A 20,351-nucleotide genomic window follows, 5' to 3' on the forward strand; every position below is an offset into this window, starting at 1 on the left:
CATTTTACAAATGAGGAAACTGAGGTAAATATAGGAAAGTGACTTGCCCAGGGTCACAAAGCTAGGGGGTATCTGAGACTGTGCTTTAACTCAGGAAGAGGAGTCTTCCTAACCCCAGGCCTGGCACTCTATCCAATGCGCCACCTAGCCACCCTATCTTTTAACTACAGCTTCCTAAAAGAAACTTTTCATTGCTAGGGTTTGTGGGGCACGTATCTTCCCCACCAAAAATTAAATTAAAAAAAGGCTTTCTTTGTTCAAGGCAATATAGACTACTGCAGTGTGAACTGGAATGGCCAGCAAGATTGTCAGTTTGTCCTTCAACAAGGCACTTAACTGTGCTGGCCTCCAAGCTGGAAGGACAGTTTCCTAATGCTATCTCTTCAGGGGCAACCCTCAGGAAGAACAAAAGGCTTTTGGGATTTTCTGGAAAAAGGTGTAACATGAATATGGATGTTCTGCATTCCAGGGTGACTTGTTCACATGCATGAATCTCCTGGGGATTGAGTGTAACACTTCAATGTGTTAAAAATGAGACATGAGCACATGCTCACCCTCCCCTGGACCGCTGGGCCGTCAGTGCCATCAAGATTAACACAAAAGCAGGAGGAATATTGGGCGGCCTTGAGCACAAAGAGCTAAGGGACCTCACTCGCCAGGAAGCCAATTATCTTGCACAAATTTCACCCTCCTCTGCCACGATAAACCTGAAGGATGACAATGCTAACAGGGACTTGGAGATGGAGTTTTTAACCTGAAGAATGATTTTTTTAAACAACATTCTTGCACACAGATGAGGGATAGTACAGAGATCAGAGAGATAACCAAATAATGAAGCACTTCAGTGTCGTCACTACACTCTAGGATTCAATGCAATACTTATCAAATACTAATATTAATAATAATGATCACTGACTGTAATATGGTCCTTTAAGGTTTGCAAAGCACTTCAAACACTGGAAGCTGCTCTATGATAGAGTAAAAAGAGTGCTGGGTTTGGAGGCAGCTTCCAGGATAGTGAACTTGATCCCTTCTTTTTACTCACCCCATATATCCAAACAGTTGCTAAAATTTGGCATTTCTGACTCCACAACATCTCCCATACTGGTTTCTCAATTCACACAACCACCTCAGTTCAGACCAATACCTGACCAAGACCAATAAAAGAAATCATTTATAAAATACCTGAAAAGTCTCTATACAAAGCTTCTATACACAGATTATGTATGAAGTCATGGGAAATCTACTATCTTCCGAACCAGCCCATTGAACTTTGAGATATATCAAATTGATTGGAAATTTTTTCTTATAATCGATATGTACAAAAATATTCATAGTAGTTATTTGCATTGTAGTCAAAACTTGGAAATTAAAGGGGCATCCTCCAGTTGAGGACTGGCTAAACTGTGGTATGTGAATGAAATGAAAAGGTATATGAAAAATTAACTACAACATAAGAAATGATGAAACAGACAATTTCATAGAAAACTGGGAAGACATTTGGTTCAGTTGGGAAGCGAAATGAGAATGATGCAAGAAAATCAGGAAAAGAGAGTCAACAATCTGACTGAAGAAAATAATACCTTAAAAAATAGACTAACTCAAATGGCAAAAGAAGCTCAAAAAGCCAATAAGGAGAAGAATGCCTTAAAAAGCCGAATTTGCCAGATGGAAAAAGAATTTCAAAAGCTCACTGAAGAAAATCATTCCTTCAGAATTGGATTGGAGCAAATGGAAGCTAGTGACTTTATGAGAAATCAAGATACTATTAAACAAATCCAAAAAATGAAAAAATAGAAAGCAATGTGAAATATCTCTATTGGAAAAACCACTGACCTGGAAAATAGATCCAGGAGAGATAATTTAAAAATTATTGGACTACCTCAAAGCCATGATCAAAAAGAGAACCTAGAAATCATCATTCAAGAAATTCTCAAGGAAAATTGCCCTGATGTTTTAGAACCAGAGGGCAAAATAGAGGCTGAAAGAATCCACTGATATCCTCTTGAAAAAGATCCCCAAAAGAAAATTCCCAGGAATATTATAGCCAGGTTCCAGAATTCCCAGATCAAGAAGAAAAATATTACAAGCAGCCAAGAAGAAACAATTTGAATATTGTGGAAACACAATCAGGACAACACAGGATCTGGCAGCTTCTACACTGAGGGATCGAAGGGCTTGGAATATGATATTCTGGATGTCAAAGGAGCTGGGATTAAAACCAAGAACCACCTTCCCAGCAAAACTGAGTATCATGTTTCAAGGGAAAATATGGTAATTCAATGAAATAGAGGACTTCCAAGCATTCTTGATGAAAAAAAAAACAGAGTTTAGTAGAAAATTTGACATTCAGATACAAAAAACAAGAGAAGCATGGGAAGGTAAACAGGGAAAAGAAATCATAAGGAACTTATCCAAGTCAAACTATTTATATTCCTACATGGAAAAACAATAATTGTAACTTATGAAACTTTTCTCAGTGTGAGAATAGTTGAAGGGAATATAAATGTATGTGTGTATGTGTATATATATTATATATATAGTATATACATTATATACTATATATATGTCTATATAGGAAGGTATATGGGTGTATGAACACATATGTGAGTGTGTGTATATATGTATACAGTTATACATAGACAGAGGGCACAGAACCAATTGAATATGAAGGGATGATACTTAAAAGGTGAAATTGAGAAGTAAGAGAGGAATATAATGAGAGGAGATGGGGAAAGACAGAATGGGGTAAATTACCTCATATAAAAGAGGTAAGGGAAAACTGTTACAATGGAGGGAAAGAACAGGAGGCAAAGGGAATGAGTCAAACTTACTCTCATTGAATTTGGCTTAGGGAGGGAATGACATACACACTAAATAGGGTATCTTACCCTCCAGGAGAGTAGTGGGGGAAGGGGATGAGAAGGGGAGTGATGGAAGGGAGGGCAGGCTGGGGGGGAGGGAAGTTGGAAGCACCCACTTTTGAAAAGGGACAGGGTCAAAGTAAAGAACAGAACAAGTGGGGGGCAGGATAGGATGGAGGGAAATATAGTCAGTTTTTCACAATATATCCACTATTGAAATGTTTTGTGTAGCTACACATGTACAACCTATATTGAATTGCTTATCTTCCCAGTAAGGGTGGGTGACGAGGGAGGAAGGGACAGAATCTAGAATCCAAAATTTTAAAATTAAATGTTTAAAAAAATATATTATTATTCTTTTTTTTTTATATTTTTAAGCAATCGGGGTTAAGTAACTTGCTCAAGGTTACACGGCCAGTTATTTCTGAGTGTGATGCTGAGTGTCTGAGCCCGGGATTCGATCTCCAGGTCGTCCCAACACTGGAGCCGGTACTCTTACTCGCTGAGCCACCTGGCCGCCCCTATTATTATTCTTTTAAAAAAATAAAGCTGAATAGCATAGGTCTATGAATAAATTTTGGGGGAATTCCACTGGAGACCTTCCTCCAAGGTGACTTGATCCAACATTGGTTATTTTTTGGATCTAGTTGTTAACAGGATCACGCAGTTTCTGAATGGAAAGAAGCCCACAGTACTTGGCATGTACCAAGTGCTTAATAAATGGTTGTTCACATCTACCTCAGATTGTACCCATGCAAAAATTCCCTACCACAAGATCCCAAAAGACCTCAAGTAAAAGCATACCCATTACTTACAGGGGCAGACCATTACATTTTTAAGAGGACTACTTCTTGGGAAATATTTCTCATTGAGCTCAAATATTATTGTTTTCAGTAGTTTTAGCTATGTCCAACTCTATGTGACTCCATTTGGAGTTTTCTTGGTAAAAAATATTGGAGTGGTCTGCCATTTCCTTCTCTAGTTCATTTTACAGATGAGGAAACTGAGGCAAACAAGGATAGGTGACTTGCCAGGGTCACACAGTTAGTTCGAGGCTGAGGCCACATTTGAAATGAGGAAGATGAGTCTACCTGACTCTAGGCCTAGTATTCTATTCACTGTGCCATTAGCTGCCCACCTAAATACGTAGCTTCAAAATTTATTTCCAAAGGCAATTTGGCAGTTTGGTAGAGTTATAAAAGTGCCAGGTTTTGAGTCAAAGGATCTGAATTCAAATTAGCCACTTAATAACTATTATTCAGCAGGTCATTTAATCTTTTCAGGCTTCAGATGCTTAATATCTATAAATTATATGCCTATAAAATATCTATAAAAATTATCTATAAAATAAAAAAGTTGGATAAATGGCTTTCAATGTTCCTGCCAGGTTTAAATCAATGATTTCACGATGCCTGGAAGTGTGCTCTCTGAGGGGACTTTGGTATTGCGCAAGTGAACAGATATTTTGGACAGTTAGCTTTGTCATGTGTGAGAACAACCATAAATTAGGGGACATTTTGCCCCCTGAACTAAAACGCCATTCCTAATAGGTGTGCTTTAGGTTGTTTTAAACAGAAAGGTCAAAGTATGAAATGGAGATATCACTTCTTCAGAATAAGGCAACATTTAGCAAAACAATGTGGAAACACTGACAGTTTCACCTCATGTTACATCTACAAATAGCTCAAGAACTATGGTTTCTGAAGGTATGATTCTTTATTGATTCTTAAGAAGAGTATCCTAGAAATGGGGGTCTGTTTTTCTATATCATGGTAGATTGATTTTGATGAGAAAATCTTAGGAGGATTCAAACATTTCTTATATGATGTAACTTATTCAGAGGACAAGAATACCATTTCCTATTCTGTCTAAGGTACAATGGGAAACTATCTAATTAAGCTAGCAGCTTGGATACACCATTTGCTTTAGAAAATTATCAATCCAGTTTTAATGGGATAGCTTTATTGAGTCATGATTCGCCTTCCCTTCAGCCATTAGTAAAAGAAAGACATAGATAGATAACATGCTAGAAATGCTAACTGAAATTCACCTATTATGCCTATTCCCTCTTGATATTAGTAATCTTCTAAGTATTCTTAGACAGAAAAGATAAAAAAAATTATTACAGTGTGCTTCTCATTTTTTATGATCTTTGGCTGATTGAGAATGTAGTATTTATTAGAGATTAGATGACCCATTTTTTATTTATATTCTCAGCCTCTAATTTGGAACCCCAACTGAGTTTGTCATGGGTATTCCAAGGGCCCCCAGGATCATCTCTTAATCACATGAAAATTTCCTATCCTTTTAGAAAGTTCATTTGTCTTCATTAACACCCTCTTTCACTTTATCTCCCATATGCACCCTTGCTAACCTCATCTCTTACATTTTTTTAAAACATAGAATCAGTAAAGTTGAGCAACTAAAGACATCAAAAGACCAAAAACTACTGATTTAAGATCCTCTGGAAAATTTTATCTGCAATATAAATATTTATGCCCCTCACCCCAATGAATGGTTTTAACATGTCACTCTTAAACACTTTGGGCTTCAGTTTCCTCATCCATAAAATGAAAAAAAAAATGGGGAAGTGGGTAGTAATCAGCTAGTCAACAAGAAATTATTAAGTGCTTACTATGTGCAAAAATAGCTCCTGCCATCAAGGTATTTATAGTCCAATAAGGGAGACAACATGAAAATAACTAGACACATATAAGATATATATGCATACACATGTGTGTAGAGAGAGCTAGAGAGAGATGAAGAGAGAGAGACAGAGAGAGACAGAGAGAGAGAAAGAGAGAGACAGAGAGAGACAGAGAGAGAGAGAGAGAGAGAGAGAGAGAGAGAGAGAGAGAGAGAGAGAGAGAGAGAGAGAGAGAGAAGGTTAGAGGCAATTTGAGAGGATAAGGTATTAATTAACAACTGACCAGGAGATAAGAAAGAGGCCTCTGAAAAGACTGTTGCAGAAGGTGAGATTTCAACCAAATCTTGAAGGAAGCCAGGGAAACTAAGAGGTAGAGATGAAGGGGTAGAACATTACAGGTGTTGGGTATCAGCAATGAAAAGGCACAGAACTGTAAGTAGGTCAGTGCTCCAGGACCACTGAATTCATGGAAAGAAGTATAGTACAAGAAGACTGGGGTGGTAGGAAGGGATCAGGTTATGAAAAGCTTTAGATGCCAAACAGAGAGTTTATATTTGATCATGGAGGATCAAAAGTAAGCCAATGGAGTTTAGTAAGCAATGGGGAAGTGGGGCTTAAGAGCAGGGGTGGGGGGTGGAGAATGTGACATGGCCAGAACTATGCTGTAGAAAAATCACTTTGGCAGCTGAGCGGAAGATGCATTGGAGAAGGTATAAACCTGAGGCAATAAGACCAGAAACAGATAGAAGACCATTGCAATATTATAGGGGAGAGAGAATGACAACCTGAACTCAGGTGGTGACCATATTAGAATGTGTGTGTGTATACACACACATATATATAGTGTATATATATACACAGTTGTACATATATGTATATATTGTGTGTATATATATAGGTGCATATATAATGTATATATGCATACAATACATACACATCCATGCACACACGGACATATATATGATGCTATGGAGGCAAAAATGAGATAAGGCCACAAACTGGATATGCGGGATGAGTGAGAAGTTAAGAATGACACTAAGGTTACGAGCCTAGGTGACTGTAAGGACAGTGATGCCTTTGACAGTAAATGGGAATTTAGAAGAGATAAAGGTCTGGGGGAAATGAACTCTGAGGCACGTGGTGTATGAGATGCTTACGAGACATCTAGTTCAAGATGTTTTAAATGGAAGTTGGTGATTTGGGACTGTAGCTTAGGAGGCAGGTTAGAGCTGGTAATATAATAACAATAATAAAACAACAACAATATTTACATAGTGTTTACTATGTGCCAGGCACTGAACTAAGCACTTTACAATTTGTGACATTTTTTTTTTTTTGCTTTTTGGAGGGGGGAAGGCAGGGCAGTTGGGGTTAAGTAACTTGCCCAAGGTCACACAGCTAGTAAGTATCAAGTGTCTGAGGCCAGATTTGAACTCAGGTCCTCCTGACTCCAGGGCCAGCAGTGTTCTATTCACTGTGCCACCTAGCCGCCCCATAAGACAATTTTTAAAATATTTTTTATATTTATTATATAATTGTATATAATGTTATAATATATTACATTTTTTATATTTATCTCATTTTAGTGAAATTTGTAATTTACATTTACATTAGGTACATAATAATTTACATTATTATCTCAATTACAATTTTTATCTCATTTGAGCCCATAAGAACCTCAGAAATGATCTGCAAAGAGATGATAATTGAGGCAGTGAGAGCTAAGGAGATTATGAAGTGGAATAGTATAAGCAAAAGAGAAGCAAATGTGGCCCAGAAGAGAGCCATGATTAGTGGTCATGACTTGGAGGAAGAACCAGGAATGCAGAGTGAGAAGGTGTGCGAGGCAACTAGGAGAGCTAAAGGAGCATTATCAGGACAGCCTAGAGGGGAGAGAGCATCCAAGAGGAGGTGGTGACAAGTAGCATCATATGCTGTAGAGTGGTCAAGAAGGCTTGGGACTGAGAAATGTTGGCAATTAATTGATTATTGGTGATTCTGTAGAGGACAGTTTCTTGTGAACGAAAAGGTCAAGGTCAGAAGGATTTGGGAGAGAAGAAGAGGAGAGGAAGTAAAGGCATAGATAGCTTTTTCCAGGACTTCAGTCATAAAGGAGAGGAGAGGTTGAGGCTGAGTTACTGGGGATGGTAGTGATCAAGTGAGGGTTTTTTTTTTTTTAAAACAGGAGGAAACATAGGGTTGTTTGTAGGAAGCAGGGGAGGCACCAGTAGACAAAGAGAAAGAAATCCACAACAAAAAAAAAAAGGGAGAGGGGAGAATACTGGGGGAAATGTGCTAGAAACGTAGGAGGGGAGGAGAGCAAGAATGCACATAGAGGGGTTGGCAACGGCAAAGAAAAGGGTCACCTCTACATTGGAGCTTGAAGTTAAGGAGTAGATAATGGAGAAAGATTTCTGAATTAGATAAAGTGTTTATTAAGAGCTTATGATGTGCCAAGCACTGAATGATGCAAGATGAGAAGGGGAGAAGGGTCACTTCTCATCTAGTGGCTTCAATTTATTTCACTGTTTCCTCCAGCTCTATTCAGCAACAGAAGAACAGGATCAAAGGAGGTGGAGGGTGGGAGTAAACCAGGTTTGGACTCTAACACAATATGACTGGTGACAGGACAAAGGGGCAAGGTATTCAAGAGGAAAGGAGAGTAAAAAGTTGAAGTGGTTCACCAAGGGGTCAAAACAGGAAAGGGAAGAAAGTATAGCCAGGGCAGGGGTGATGCTTTTTCTTCATATCAAACTGAAATCTGCTTCTCTTCAGCCTCTACTCAATAATCCTGGGTCTGTGTGTTGGGACAAAAAAGAACAATTATAATCCATCTCTTGTATTGGGCACAGTCTTTCCAATACTTGGAGATGGTTATGACCTAGCTCCTCATCCCTACCCCAGTTTTCTCTCCTCTATGCTAAACACCCCAAGCTCCCTTGGCTGTGCAGCACAACAATCCATGACCTCCCCCCACACCTAGGGAAGAAGGCCTGGATGAGAAAACATGCTATCAACCTCCTGACAAAGAAGCGATGGCCTAAATATGCAGTGAGACAAACTTTTTGGACACAGCCAACACGGGACGTTTTGGATATTTGTTACAAATATTTTCTTTTTCTTTCAGGGGAAGGGAGCTGAGAGGGAAGGTAAATAAATGCTTGCTAATTGAAAAAAATGTACTTAAACAAAATAGATCCAAGCTTATTTAGCACATCCATTCCCCAGTACTTACTCTATTATCCCTATATTCTCCAACCACCAAAGGTTATCTCTCTCTAACGTCAAAGCGCTTGTACACAAATATCTGTCCTACTAACCACACTCTTAAGTACTGTAGCAGAAATGCTAAATGTTGTTCAGTTTCAATAGTGTCTGATGCTGTGACCCCCATTTGGGGATTTCTTGGCAAAATTACTGGAGTGGCTTGCCATTTCCTTCCCCATCTCATTTTACAGATGAGGAAACTGAGGCAAATGGGGTTAAATGACTTGCCCAGGGTCACACAGGGAGTGTCTGAGGCCAGATTTGAACTCAGGAAGATGAGATTTCAGGCCCAGCACTCTATCCACTGCACCACCTAACTGCCCTAGAAATGCTAATATAAGCTGGCTTTTGAACAGCTATCCTTAGAGCAGTGAACGTCTCCTCTTCCTTGCACCGGGGCAGCCCTTGTGCTCACTCTAGACTTCCTGTCCCCATCTACTGATTTCCTTCAAGCTCTAGCAAAATGCCGCTCCCCACAGAAAGCCTCTTCCAATCCCCCTTACATCTTAGGGCCTTTCCGCTGGTGACTGTTTTCAGCTTGTCTGTCCATAGTTGTTTGCATGTTTTCTCCGTGTTGGATTGTGAGCTCCTTGAGGGCAGGAACTACCTTTTCTCTTTCTTTGTATCTCTAGGACTTAGCATGATGGCTAGCATTTAGTAGGTAATTAATAAATGTTAATTAACTGATAACAGGTATGGCCGAGATTTAAAACCAGACAGATCTTCAGAGAATCTCTGTTGGTATTCTATTTAAATACACAATCAAACCTTTATGTGAGGAACCGGTGGGACCTGCAGGGATTAGACAGTCTTACTGCCATACTTCAAGAATCTAGGACTGCATCAGCATGGGTCTTCATCCATTAATACAGAGTGTCTGATACATATAATATTTGCTTAATCTTATTAATATCATATCTTATTGATACAGATCACAATTGCTTTACAGATTATGGCTTTCCAAGATTGTTATAGTCACATAATTCATTACCACATAGCCAGACTGGTGATATTGGACACATCACATCCTCTCTGGGCCTGAGTTTCCTTGTCTGAAAGATCAGGAGGTCAGACTAGATCCTCTTAGCTCCAGAATAATGATCCTGTGATGTCTGTGATTGTATGCTATGCCTCTCAGAGCTCTGCTAGGCTGGTCCTCATATTGTAGGCCTTCACTTGACAAATATTCCAATGCTCTCCATCTTGATAGAACAAACCAGAGCTTATAGCCTGTTGGCAAAAACCTAGAGAATTCAGCAACAACTCCACAACAGGCTGAGCTATCAAGATTAGGCTATTAACTAAGGACTCTAATGATAAATAAAATCACCTGATTAAAAAAACTGATTTAAAAAAAAAACATAGATAACACATATAAAAGGAGTTTAAGTTATAGAATTCTCAGGGAAATGAATGAGAATTTTTCTTTGTGCTGTGACAGGAGGTAGACATTGACGGGAATGGTTTTGAGAAGGAGAAGATGCAAGCTTACACCACCGGCCTCAACTGCATAAACCCTTTGTTCATCCCATAATCCCTGCAACCCAGTCAGCTACACCCAGTAAATATTTGTGGCAAAGAAAAGTCAGGAAACAGAGAATCTTAATATAGTAATAAGTGTCACTATCAGAAATCTGATCAAATTAAGGTGGAATTCACTGCTTACCCTTCCTGTACCTCATCTGATAATGAAGACAGAGAAAAAAAGAACCTCATTGGAATTTGATCAGCAGAACTAAAAGTAGTCAGACTCGGTTAAATGAACCAGGATTTCATGACATTTCCTATATTCTCTTTATTGCTAATGCCTCTGCCTCCTGGTCTTGATGTTTAAAGGTTTTATACATTTAGTGACAAACTGTAATCATTTCCCAACATAGGCCCCCACCTTGGCCAAGGAACCCTTCCTCATAAGAAAGAAAAACAGCAGTTAAACATAACCAGATGCCACAACAACCATGTGACAGCATAGGTAATGTTCTTCACACAATGTCAATCAGTCCCTTCCCTTTCTACAGCAAGGAGAGAAATGTGTTTCATTATCTGCTTTCTGGGAGCAAGTTAGGTCGTTCCAATGGGTCTGAATTTGACTGAGGACTTTCAGTGTCCTTTTCATTATTGTAGTCATGTTGTCTGTGCTGGGGGACCTGGGTTCAGCTTTTTTCACTCTCTATCAGTTCATACAAGTATTCCCATACTTCTCTTAGGCAGCCAGGTGGTACAGAGGATAAAGGACTGGGCATGGAATCAGGTAGGCCTAAATTCAAATCCAGCCTTAGACATTTACTAGCTGTATAATCCTGGGCAAATAACTTAACCTCTGTTTGCCTCTGTTTCCCCAGCTGTAAAATGGGGCTTGCAAGGTTGTCAAGAGGCTCAAAAAAAAGATAGGTAGGGGAGAAAAGTGTTTAGCACATAGTAGGCATTATATAAATGTGTAGTCCTTTTCTTTCTTCTTCTTTCTTCTCTAAATTCTTCCTATCTGTTATTCCTTAGGGCACAATAGTGTTCCATTATATTGATATAGTATAATTTGTTCAGTCACCCCCCAATTCATGCATGTACATTTTTTATTGAGTCTTACATCACAAAAGGTCCTGGTAAGTATATTTTTGTATATATGATAACTTTCCCTCTATTTTTAATCTCCTTGATTTCTGTGCCCATTAGTGGAATACCTCAGTATGAACAATTTAGTGACTTCTCAAATAATTCCAAATAGTTCTCCACAATGGTTAGCCCAATGCATGGCTCTACCAGTTGTGTACTGATGTCACACATAATGTCAAATGTGGTCTTGCTACTGGACTCCAACGACTCTGGAGGAGAGAGTGAGAATGAAGATTATGCACAGATCTGCCTCACTTGAATTCAATTCACATGCAAGTCAAGACATCATGTTCATGATGTCATTGGTCCTCTTTGAGAATGAAGGACAAACAATAATGTCAAATGTGGCTGCTATGTTCTCATAGAACATCCTACATTGTTTCCATCTTTATCAGACTAGTGGATATGGCATGAACTCTCAGTGCTATTTTGGGATGCTCGAGTAATTAGAGGCATTCTTTCATATGGTCACTGATTGCTTATCACCTATCTCACTGAGTTGTCGTTAAGGAGGATCAAATGAGGTAACAGTTGTAGTAAGCACGACATAAATGTTTATTCCCTTTCCTTCCCTTCCCCCCTCAGTTTTTTGTAAACTATATTTCATGTCTTTTGAATTCCTCATATCATCTTCTTGTAACAAATATTCTTCATGCAATTTTCTTCAACATGTAAGATTATGTATTATCTTGGTAGGTCCCTCATATTGTAATGCTTTCTTTGCAAGCAGCAGGTATCTAATACATGTTTGCTGAATGGACAAACCCTGATAATGCAATTGTTTCTCTTTTTTAAGATCCTTAGACAAGGTGACTTTTTCCCCAGTATACAATGCACATGAGACCACTGCATGCATTAGTGCCTTTTGAATTTTTTTTTTCTATCTTGTGGTTTCTCTCATCTCCTCTCAGAGCATAAAATAAGCCAATTTTACCCTTCTCCCCCATTCCAAAGTCACCAAGGTTTAGTCTTAGCAAGACCATGTGTTCTAACAACACTAATCATCTTGAGAAAAAAAGAATAAAACTGCTCAAAGGGATGATCAGTCCCTTCCTCCTTTCCAGTCCCTTCATTTCAACCAGGTGAGTTTCAACCAAGGTAACCTTAGTTAAACTCAACCTAGGCAGCAGCACAGCTGACAGAAGGTCTTAGAGGAGCCAAGCAGTCAGTGTGGGATTATCTGTACTGTTTTTAAAAATAGTTCTAACCACAGACAAAATAACCCTTAGCTCAGCAAACAGGGCTGAATAGCAGGCAGACTTAAAATTAAGGATTTGTAAGGAAATAAGGATGGTGGCTCCAGCTGCTGCACATTATGGGGAAAGATTAGTCGTCTGGCCAGACAAGTCAGTCTATTACTATGAGGTCAATAGTGAGAATCCACGAAAACATCCTTTTGGAGTTGCATTGCCAGCAATGGAAGACTAATTTCCCTCTGGAAATGAATGAGCAGGCATGGGTGGCCTGGTCTAGTCATTGGTAGGAGAGTACTTGTGACTCTTGTTCTACTCTGACCAGGCTAGGAGAGGACTCTACATAGAAAAAAAAGGAGTCCTTTATATTAGAGAAAGGAGAGTAGAGATTAGAGTGGCTAGGTGGCACAGCATATAGTGTTCCAGTCCTGAAGTCATGAAGATTCATCTTCCTGAGTTCAAATCTAGCCACAGACACTCACTAACTGTGTGACCCTGGGCAACTCACTTAACCCTGTTTGCCTCAGTTTCCTCATCTGTAAAATAAGGAAAATGAAGAAAGAAATGGTAAAAAAAAAAAAACCACTCCAGTATCTCTGCCAAGAAAATCCCAAATGGCATCATGAAGTCAGACACAAGTGAAAGATGTGAACAACAAAGTGGGTATATATGTATTATGCTGGTATACACATAGCTATAATCTCTACAGGGAGATAGAGAAACAGAGGGTTATTATGCATTGAGTACCTGTGTCATGTTCCTGACATGGAGCCTGAGAAGGGAAAGGAACAAGCATTTATTAAGAGTGTACTTTGTGCCAGGCACTATGCTAAATGCTTTATAAATATCTCATTTGAGCCTCACAACAACCCTGGGAGACAGGTGCTGTTATTATCATCCTTATTTTATACTTTAGGAAACTGAGGCAAACAGGGCTAAGTGACTAGTCCAGCGTCACACAGATAGTAAGTGTCTGAGGCCATACTGGAATGTAAGTCTTCCTGACTCCAAGCCTAACGCTCTACCCACTGCTCACCTAGCTGCTGTAAAGAGAGACAAAAGATGTTCTGGGGAGCACTGATGCTCCCACATGCTCTAGAGCTAGGAAGATCGATTCCAAGAAGGGCAGGGACTGTTCTGCATTTTGTTTTCATATCCCCAGTGCCTGACACAGAGCCTTGCATATGGTACTGGACTCTAATAAATATGAAATTGAATCCAATTGCTTCCCATTGTTGGTTAGTATTTGGCATTTAAAGCCCTTTGTGATTTGACTCCAACAATGTGAGAAAGTGGAAAGAATGATGGCTTTAGTGTCAAAGAACCGAGTTCAAATCCCACCTCTCATGACTATTATGTGTGTGATCTGGAGCAGCTCTCCTGGGCCTCAGTTTCCTCATATGCACAAAGAAGGGTTAGGCTAGAGGTCCCTGTCTAGCTCTCCATCAGTGATCAACCTTCCTTTCCAAGCTGTTTATACTAGCCCCCCACATACCCTATCTTCCTGCCAAACTGCCCTGCTTGCCACTCCCCATAAGTAACACTCCAAGTGCCATCTATACACCATTGCATGGGCTATATACTCATGCCTAGAATTGCTTTCTTTCTACACTCTTGAAACTCACTCTTGAAAACCTCTGTCTCTCTTATGGCTCATCTCCTTTAGGAGGACTTTCCCGGCTCCTCCAGTGGAGAGTGCCCCTTCCCTCTTAACTATGACACATTTATTTTGTATATATCTTGTATTTCTTTGTATATCTGTGAGTGTACTGTGTTTCTCCAATAGAATGCAAGCTCCATGAAGGCTGGGAATGTCTCACTTTAATGTTCCATCCCCGGTGCCTGATACAGTCCCTGGCACAAAAGACTCAAAGGGACTTGCAATCTCATTGACATGCATGTTACCTTCCATAATGCAGATTGGACACATAATAAATCCTTATCAACTGATGAGTTCTAGTGATAATCAGCTGATACTCATCTTTGGTTTGCAGACAAAAGGAAAAGAAGTCACCTTACAGATATGTTCTTTAGGCTATGCTGGGATAAGGGGACAGCAAAGTGCACATTCACGCAGGATTGCATACAGGCATTCATTTTCTGAACAGTTAAACCATATATGCTGCAGTGATCATTCAAAGCTGTATGCTAATACATAGGTAGCTGTGGGGAAGAGGAGCCAAGTTAAAAACCCAGGGTTTGTCCTAGCCCTATCTTTCACTGAAGCCAGGACTCAAACCTATTAGTCTTAGCTGGTTTGTCAGCCTTGTCTCCATCACCGCCATCCTGCCCCTAATGTGTGAATGTGCCCTAGGACACTTTCCTTTGCCCTCTACTCTTCCCTCTCCATCTTTCCCTTTTCTCTTCACTATTAGTCTTAGCTGGTTTGTCAGCCTTGTCTCCATCACCACCATCCTGCCCCTAATGTGTGAATGTGCCCTAGGACACTTTCCTTTGCCCTCTACTCTTCCCTCTCCATCTTTCCCTTTTCTCTTCACTCTGCTCCTCTCTTCTCTTCTCTTTTCCTCATCTGTCCTCTTCTCTATCAACTTCCTCTTTGTGATCTCAACAACTCCTTTAAGTTCAACTACCATCTCTTCAGATCACTACTAACCTATATAATGAGCCCTTATAATTATATATCACTACTCACCTATATAATCAGTCCTTACCTCTCACCAGAATGCCAGCCACACATCACCAACTGCATGGTGGATGTCTCCAGATGTCCTACAGACACCTCAAGAAGATCTAAGTTCAAATCTGGTGTCAGAAATCTACTAGTTGTATGACCCTGGGCAAGTCACTTAACCTCTGTTTGCCTCAGTTTCACCTGTAAAAATGGGGATAACAGCAGCTACTTCCTAGGGTTCTTGTAAGGGTCAAAGGAGATAATATTTTCAAAAAGTGCTTAGCCCAATGTGTGGCACATAGTAGGTATTATATAAATGCCTATTCCTTTCCTTTAACCCTAACTTTCTGCTCAGGATACCACTGGCCTTCTAGTCAGCCAAGTTTTCAACCCCAGAGTCATTCTCCATTCTCCTTCACCCTGAATATATCAAATATGTCTTGTCCATTCCACATCTTCAATGACTCTCTTATCTATTCACTTTTCTCCACTAATATGACCATCATTCTGGCTTAAACCTTCATTGTCACCCACCTAGGCTATTGTAATGGCCTTCTGTTTGATGTCCTTGCCTCTAATCTCTGCCCTTTCCAATCCATCTTCCACATATCTGACAATTTGATATTCCTAAAGTATACATCTGCTTCTGTTTGGCATTTAAAACCCTTCACAACCCGATTCCCACCCATCTTTCTGTATTTACTTCACATTCCCCACACATGTTCTACGTTTCAGTTAAACTAGATGACTTGATATTTTCTGTAAGTATAACATTCTATCTCCTGCCTCCAGGCTTTTGCCCAGGCTATGCCTGATGCCTGGAATACCCTCCCTCCTTACCTCCATTTCATGGAGTCCTTAACTCCCTTTTAGTGCCACCTCGTACTCATGACCCTCCTGGATATGTTCTATTGATTTTTTTTTAGAGTTTGTATTTACTTACCTAAAGGGAGGAAGATCCTAAGGAGCTTTACTATAGTGCAGGACAGTCCCAGGGAATTGATGTTAGCATGGGTAGTCACCTTCATGGCTGACTCATATGTCCCACTTCCTAGGCCCTAGAGGTAAAGCCACCCTTGTTCTGAATAATTAAAGCCAGGCTTCACTCATTTCAAATAAAGGGCCCGTTTTATAGCTCCCATTATACATTTTTGTATTATGCTCCAGTTACATGTCTTTGAGATATTAAAATGTAAATCATGCAACAGTGGTTAATAGATGAGAATTCCTCAATAAGGGTGAAAAACTTTTAGGTCCTAATTACAACAGCCATCAGAAACAGTGTAATATGTCAGATTAAAAAATTTTTTCTCTCTTTACATCATGTGTAATAAAATTTCTATGTATGAAAAGGAAACACAAAGATCCCTATACCCTTAGTTCAATTCTAATATATATCTACATCAGTAGATATAGATATATCTATAATATATATACATATACCTTTACAACTACATATATGTATTATTATGTTACATATTATATATATTTTACATGTTTTTGTATGCTTTTATTTTATAGTTTATATGCTATATATTCCGTGTATATATCATATATATTAGACCTGACTATCTATCTCTATACACACACATACACACACCCATTTTACAAACACATGTTTTTGGTTTTTGATTTTTGGAGGGCAATTGGAGTTAAGTGACTTGCCCAAGGTCACACAGCTAGTAAGTGTTAAGTGTCTGAGGCCAGATTTTAACTCAGGTCCTCCTGACTCCAGGGCCAGTGCTCTATTCACTGTGCCACCTGGTCACTCCCAAACACATGTTTTAAAGAAACAAGTTTAGGTTATGGTTACTGTTATATTCTACAAGTCACACTGCCTCTGGCTGCCATTTCCTTTCTACCATATACTCTATCATGTTCCTTGGCTTCACATATTTCATGTTACGCCTCTCATCACATCTGGTAACTACAGACTGACACAATTCAACTGGAGAAGAAAGACAGACAATATGTACATCTGGATAGGAGTGAGAAAAATGCTCCTTCTTGGCTATTGACACTCCTTCTCTTCCTATCTTGAAGGGCAGGTGCCTTGGCTCCTCTAAATTCCTCTCTCTAAACTTCAGAAGTGGGTATGGATGGCCATGGTAGGTAAAAAAGCCTCTTGAGCTCTAGGAAATAGGGTTAGAGTATCACACTCTTAATCTCTACCAGATATATTATAATGGTAGAAACCACCAGAGGACCACAGATCTTGAGCTTGGATCTTAGAGGTTATCTAGTTTAACCTCTTGATTTTACAGAAGAGGAAAATGAGGTCCAGTATGCTAAGATTCTTGCAAGTATATATCTGCTGAAAGCATGTGATCACAATCTACTCCCAAAATGGTGTTAATTGTGCTCACAACTGCATGTCAATTCAAGTACATACACACACACAACACCCTGAGGAGGTACACAACCAGAATCAGAGCACCAGTAAAGTACCCACACAGACAAGAGTAAATATTCAAAGTCTTATGATCACCACCAGAAGCTGACACCTGACTTTTCCCTCTCTCTTTCCACTGTAGTACATTAATAGAATCATAAAGATCTGGCTTCTGATATACTGCTGGTTACTGTATTGCCTAGCTCAGTTAAATACATTGGCTTCACACAGCCTTCATGTGCACAAAAGAACCAGTACATTCTGTGTTGCCTTTCCTGAGGTGCTAACACATAGTGCCAGTTGAAATTATCTATATTACCTCCTTTTGAAACCATTTCAGAATATGGGGTGAAGAGGGTCAGTCTTATGTAAAGCAGAATAACACAAGTTATTCATGTTAATTCTATTACTGAAATATATCTTCTGCATTAAGGACCAGAGTGAATTTTACCATTAGCATTCAATTCTTTAGGTTGTGCATCATTCTCCCCAGACAGCCTCTTAAGAAAATTCAAATATTCCTAGAAGGGCAAACATTCTTCACTATTCCTGTCTCTGTTACCTCATGGAATATTGGAGCTATGTTTCCCCTTCCAGGATTAAGACATGAAAAATTTGGTGCATTAGGATGAATTAATTTGTCACCTCTCTAGTGAGATATGAAAGCATGGGAAGTGGTGGGTGGGAAGAGAAATGAGAAGAACTGGATTTTGGAGGAAAAATAAAAAGACAAAGAAGAAAAAATGGAGAGTAATAAAGACAGACTTTGATTCCTTCATGATTTGACCTTGATCTGGCTCTGACTACAGGATTATATTTAGATTCACTGAAGACTAAAATTCCTAGTCAATACAAAAGCTCAATATCTCCTTTCTTCTGTACTCCCAACATCCCTAATTTTATATGACTGCCAAGGGACAATGTAGTGGATGGCCACGTTAAAATGCCCATTCAGGCATATTGTTAAACCTCTACCCTCTTTAGAGTGAGTAGCCATATCTCATAGAAAAGCCAGGGGCTGGAATAAGAGAAGCCTTCAGGTCAAGGTCAATAGTGAATTGGCACAGAGGAGGGCATCTTCCTGCTTCTGCCCATGTTCTCCCTTGCCAAAGCCTGAAAAAAATCCTCCTCTCCCTTTATCTGGATACTCATATGGCTCCTAACTCATTCACTAATCAAAGAAAATAAATCCTTTCCCAAAGTGGTTCCACCCTGATATTCATCCCAGAAGAGTGAGCAACTTTAGAGAAGTCATTTAAAGGTTCAGTTACTCTAAACATAGTTGGCCAAACCATTCTGATCTTGAGATACTTTTTCTAAATTTCTTTGTTAAGTGCTGGGGACAATTCAAAGTTGCTCTGAGTCTCAGGCATAAAGACAGGGCTAAAAATATTCCCCCTAGAAATCCCACCATGGTTCCAGGACAAGAACAGATAGAGTGATTTTTTTTTTCAAGTAGAGCAGGGGGAAAAAACCCTCAACTGTCACAGAGAAAATTATTAAGTGTATTCCATATCTTGTTTCTGCATCCTCCTTAGATCTCCTGTCTCTGTAGTCTGTCTGCCTTTTGTCCCTGGCTCTAGGTCTTGTCTTTATCAGTAAACAGTCCTCTAAAACAATACAGACTCGTTTCTCCACCAAAAACAAACCAGATATCAACAAATTGAGTGTCTCAATTCACTGTTAACTAAATGTAATCAAAGAAAAAACTGGAGTCCTCCCTAACCTGTTGGATTTCTTTCATTCCCTTCATTTCTTCTTCAATCACCCTTTCTGCTTTCTAAATCAACAACAACAACAACAAAAAAAAAACAAACAAAAACCCCAACAAAGATCTTAATCGCCTTTATTGCCTCTTCCTTTCTGTATTCTTCTTCCTCTGGGACATCTTTCCTCCATGCAAATAGTGGTGACCAGGTGGGAAGACCTACCTTGCCCAGGCCTGGAGTGTCTTTCACTTTGTTGACTGCCCTTAATAGACAAGGTGGAGCAGGAGGGGGGGAAGTCTGAAGGATTCCACTGAAGCTTGTAGAGAAGAGAGGTGATTCTGACGCTGATGATGTTGAAGGTCGGTTCTTCTTCTTTTTGGAAGACAGATTCAACTTCTGAGCAGCTCTAGAAGGGGAAAATCAAGAGATGGAACATAAAAAGAAAATTACTAGGAAACCATTACCTGTTTTAGAGTTACCCCTGGTTCTTTCACTTCAAGGCCTCCCTAGTCTTTACACAAAAGCTTTAATATTTCTTTAACCTCCACCCCCCAACCAATTTTCTCTGCAGGAGGCATCCCTTATACGGCATAGCTCACTTAATAAGTTACACCGTTGTTTATGCAGTAAAAAAAAAAAGTCATTAAAAATGGGACTGGTCTGAAGTTGCTACTCACAAAGAATTGTTTGTTATCCATAAGGAATGAAGGAAGTTGGCCATTTTGGGGGTTGAAACAGCCCCCTATTATGTTAATCATTCAATAAATTCTCTGGTGAATAAACTGAAAGTGTGAGCAGCTATTTTTAAGTCCTAACACCTTGTAAAACACAAACCAGGTCTTAAGAAGGGCCCATGGAGGGACCAATCAAGGTTACAGCTTGTGTGCGATTATGAAGGAGAAACACAAGCCACAGTTCAAAGGGTAAAGGTGGAGAAACAAGACGTTTTTAAGGAATATCACTCCCCTCGACCACCACCTTCTCTCCCACCAAACAGGATACAAATAGCCAACAACCTTCTCTCAGGAACAGGGTGC

General features: G+C 39.5%; 1 protein-coding gene across 2 annotated transcripts in view; it reads right to left on the reverse strand.

Annotated features, from left to right (window-relative positions):
- Positions 1–20,351, reverse strand: part of KIF26B (kinesin family member 26B) — a 628,846-nt gene that overhangs the window by 175,380 nt on the left and 433,115 nt on the right. For both annotated transcript variants that reach the window (XM_069069145.1, XM_069069146.1), the window contains one exon: positions 19,537–19,720. In XM_069069145.1, the coding sequence (XP_068925246.1) occupies positions 19,537–19,720 (184 nt within the window). The remainder of the gene's footprint in view (positions 1–19,536; positions 19,721–20,351) is intronic.

This window comes from Petaurus breviceps, unplaced genomic scaffold (genome assembly GCF_028583685.1).
Source record: "Petaurus breviceps papuanus isolate PSGF00001 unplaced genomic scaffold, PetGlider_PUasm1.0 90778, whole genome shotgun sequence".
In the NCBI taxonomy this organism is placed as follows: Eukaryota; Metazoa; Chordata; class Mammalia; order Diprotodontia; family Petauridae; genus Petaurus; species Petaurus breviceps.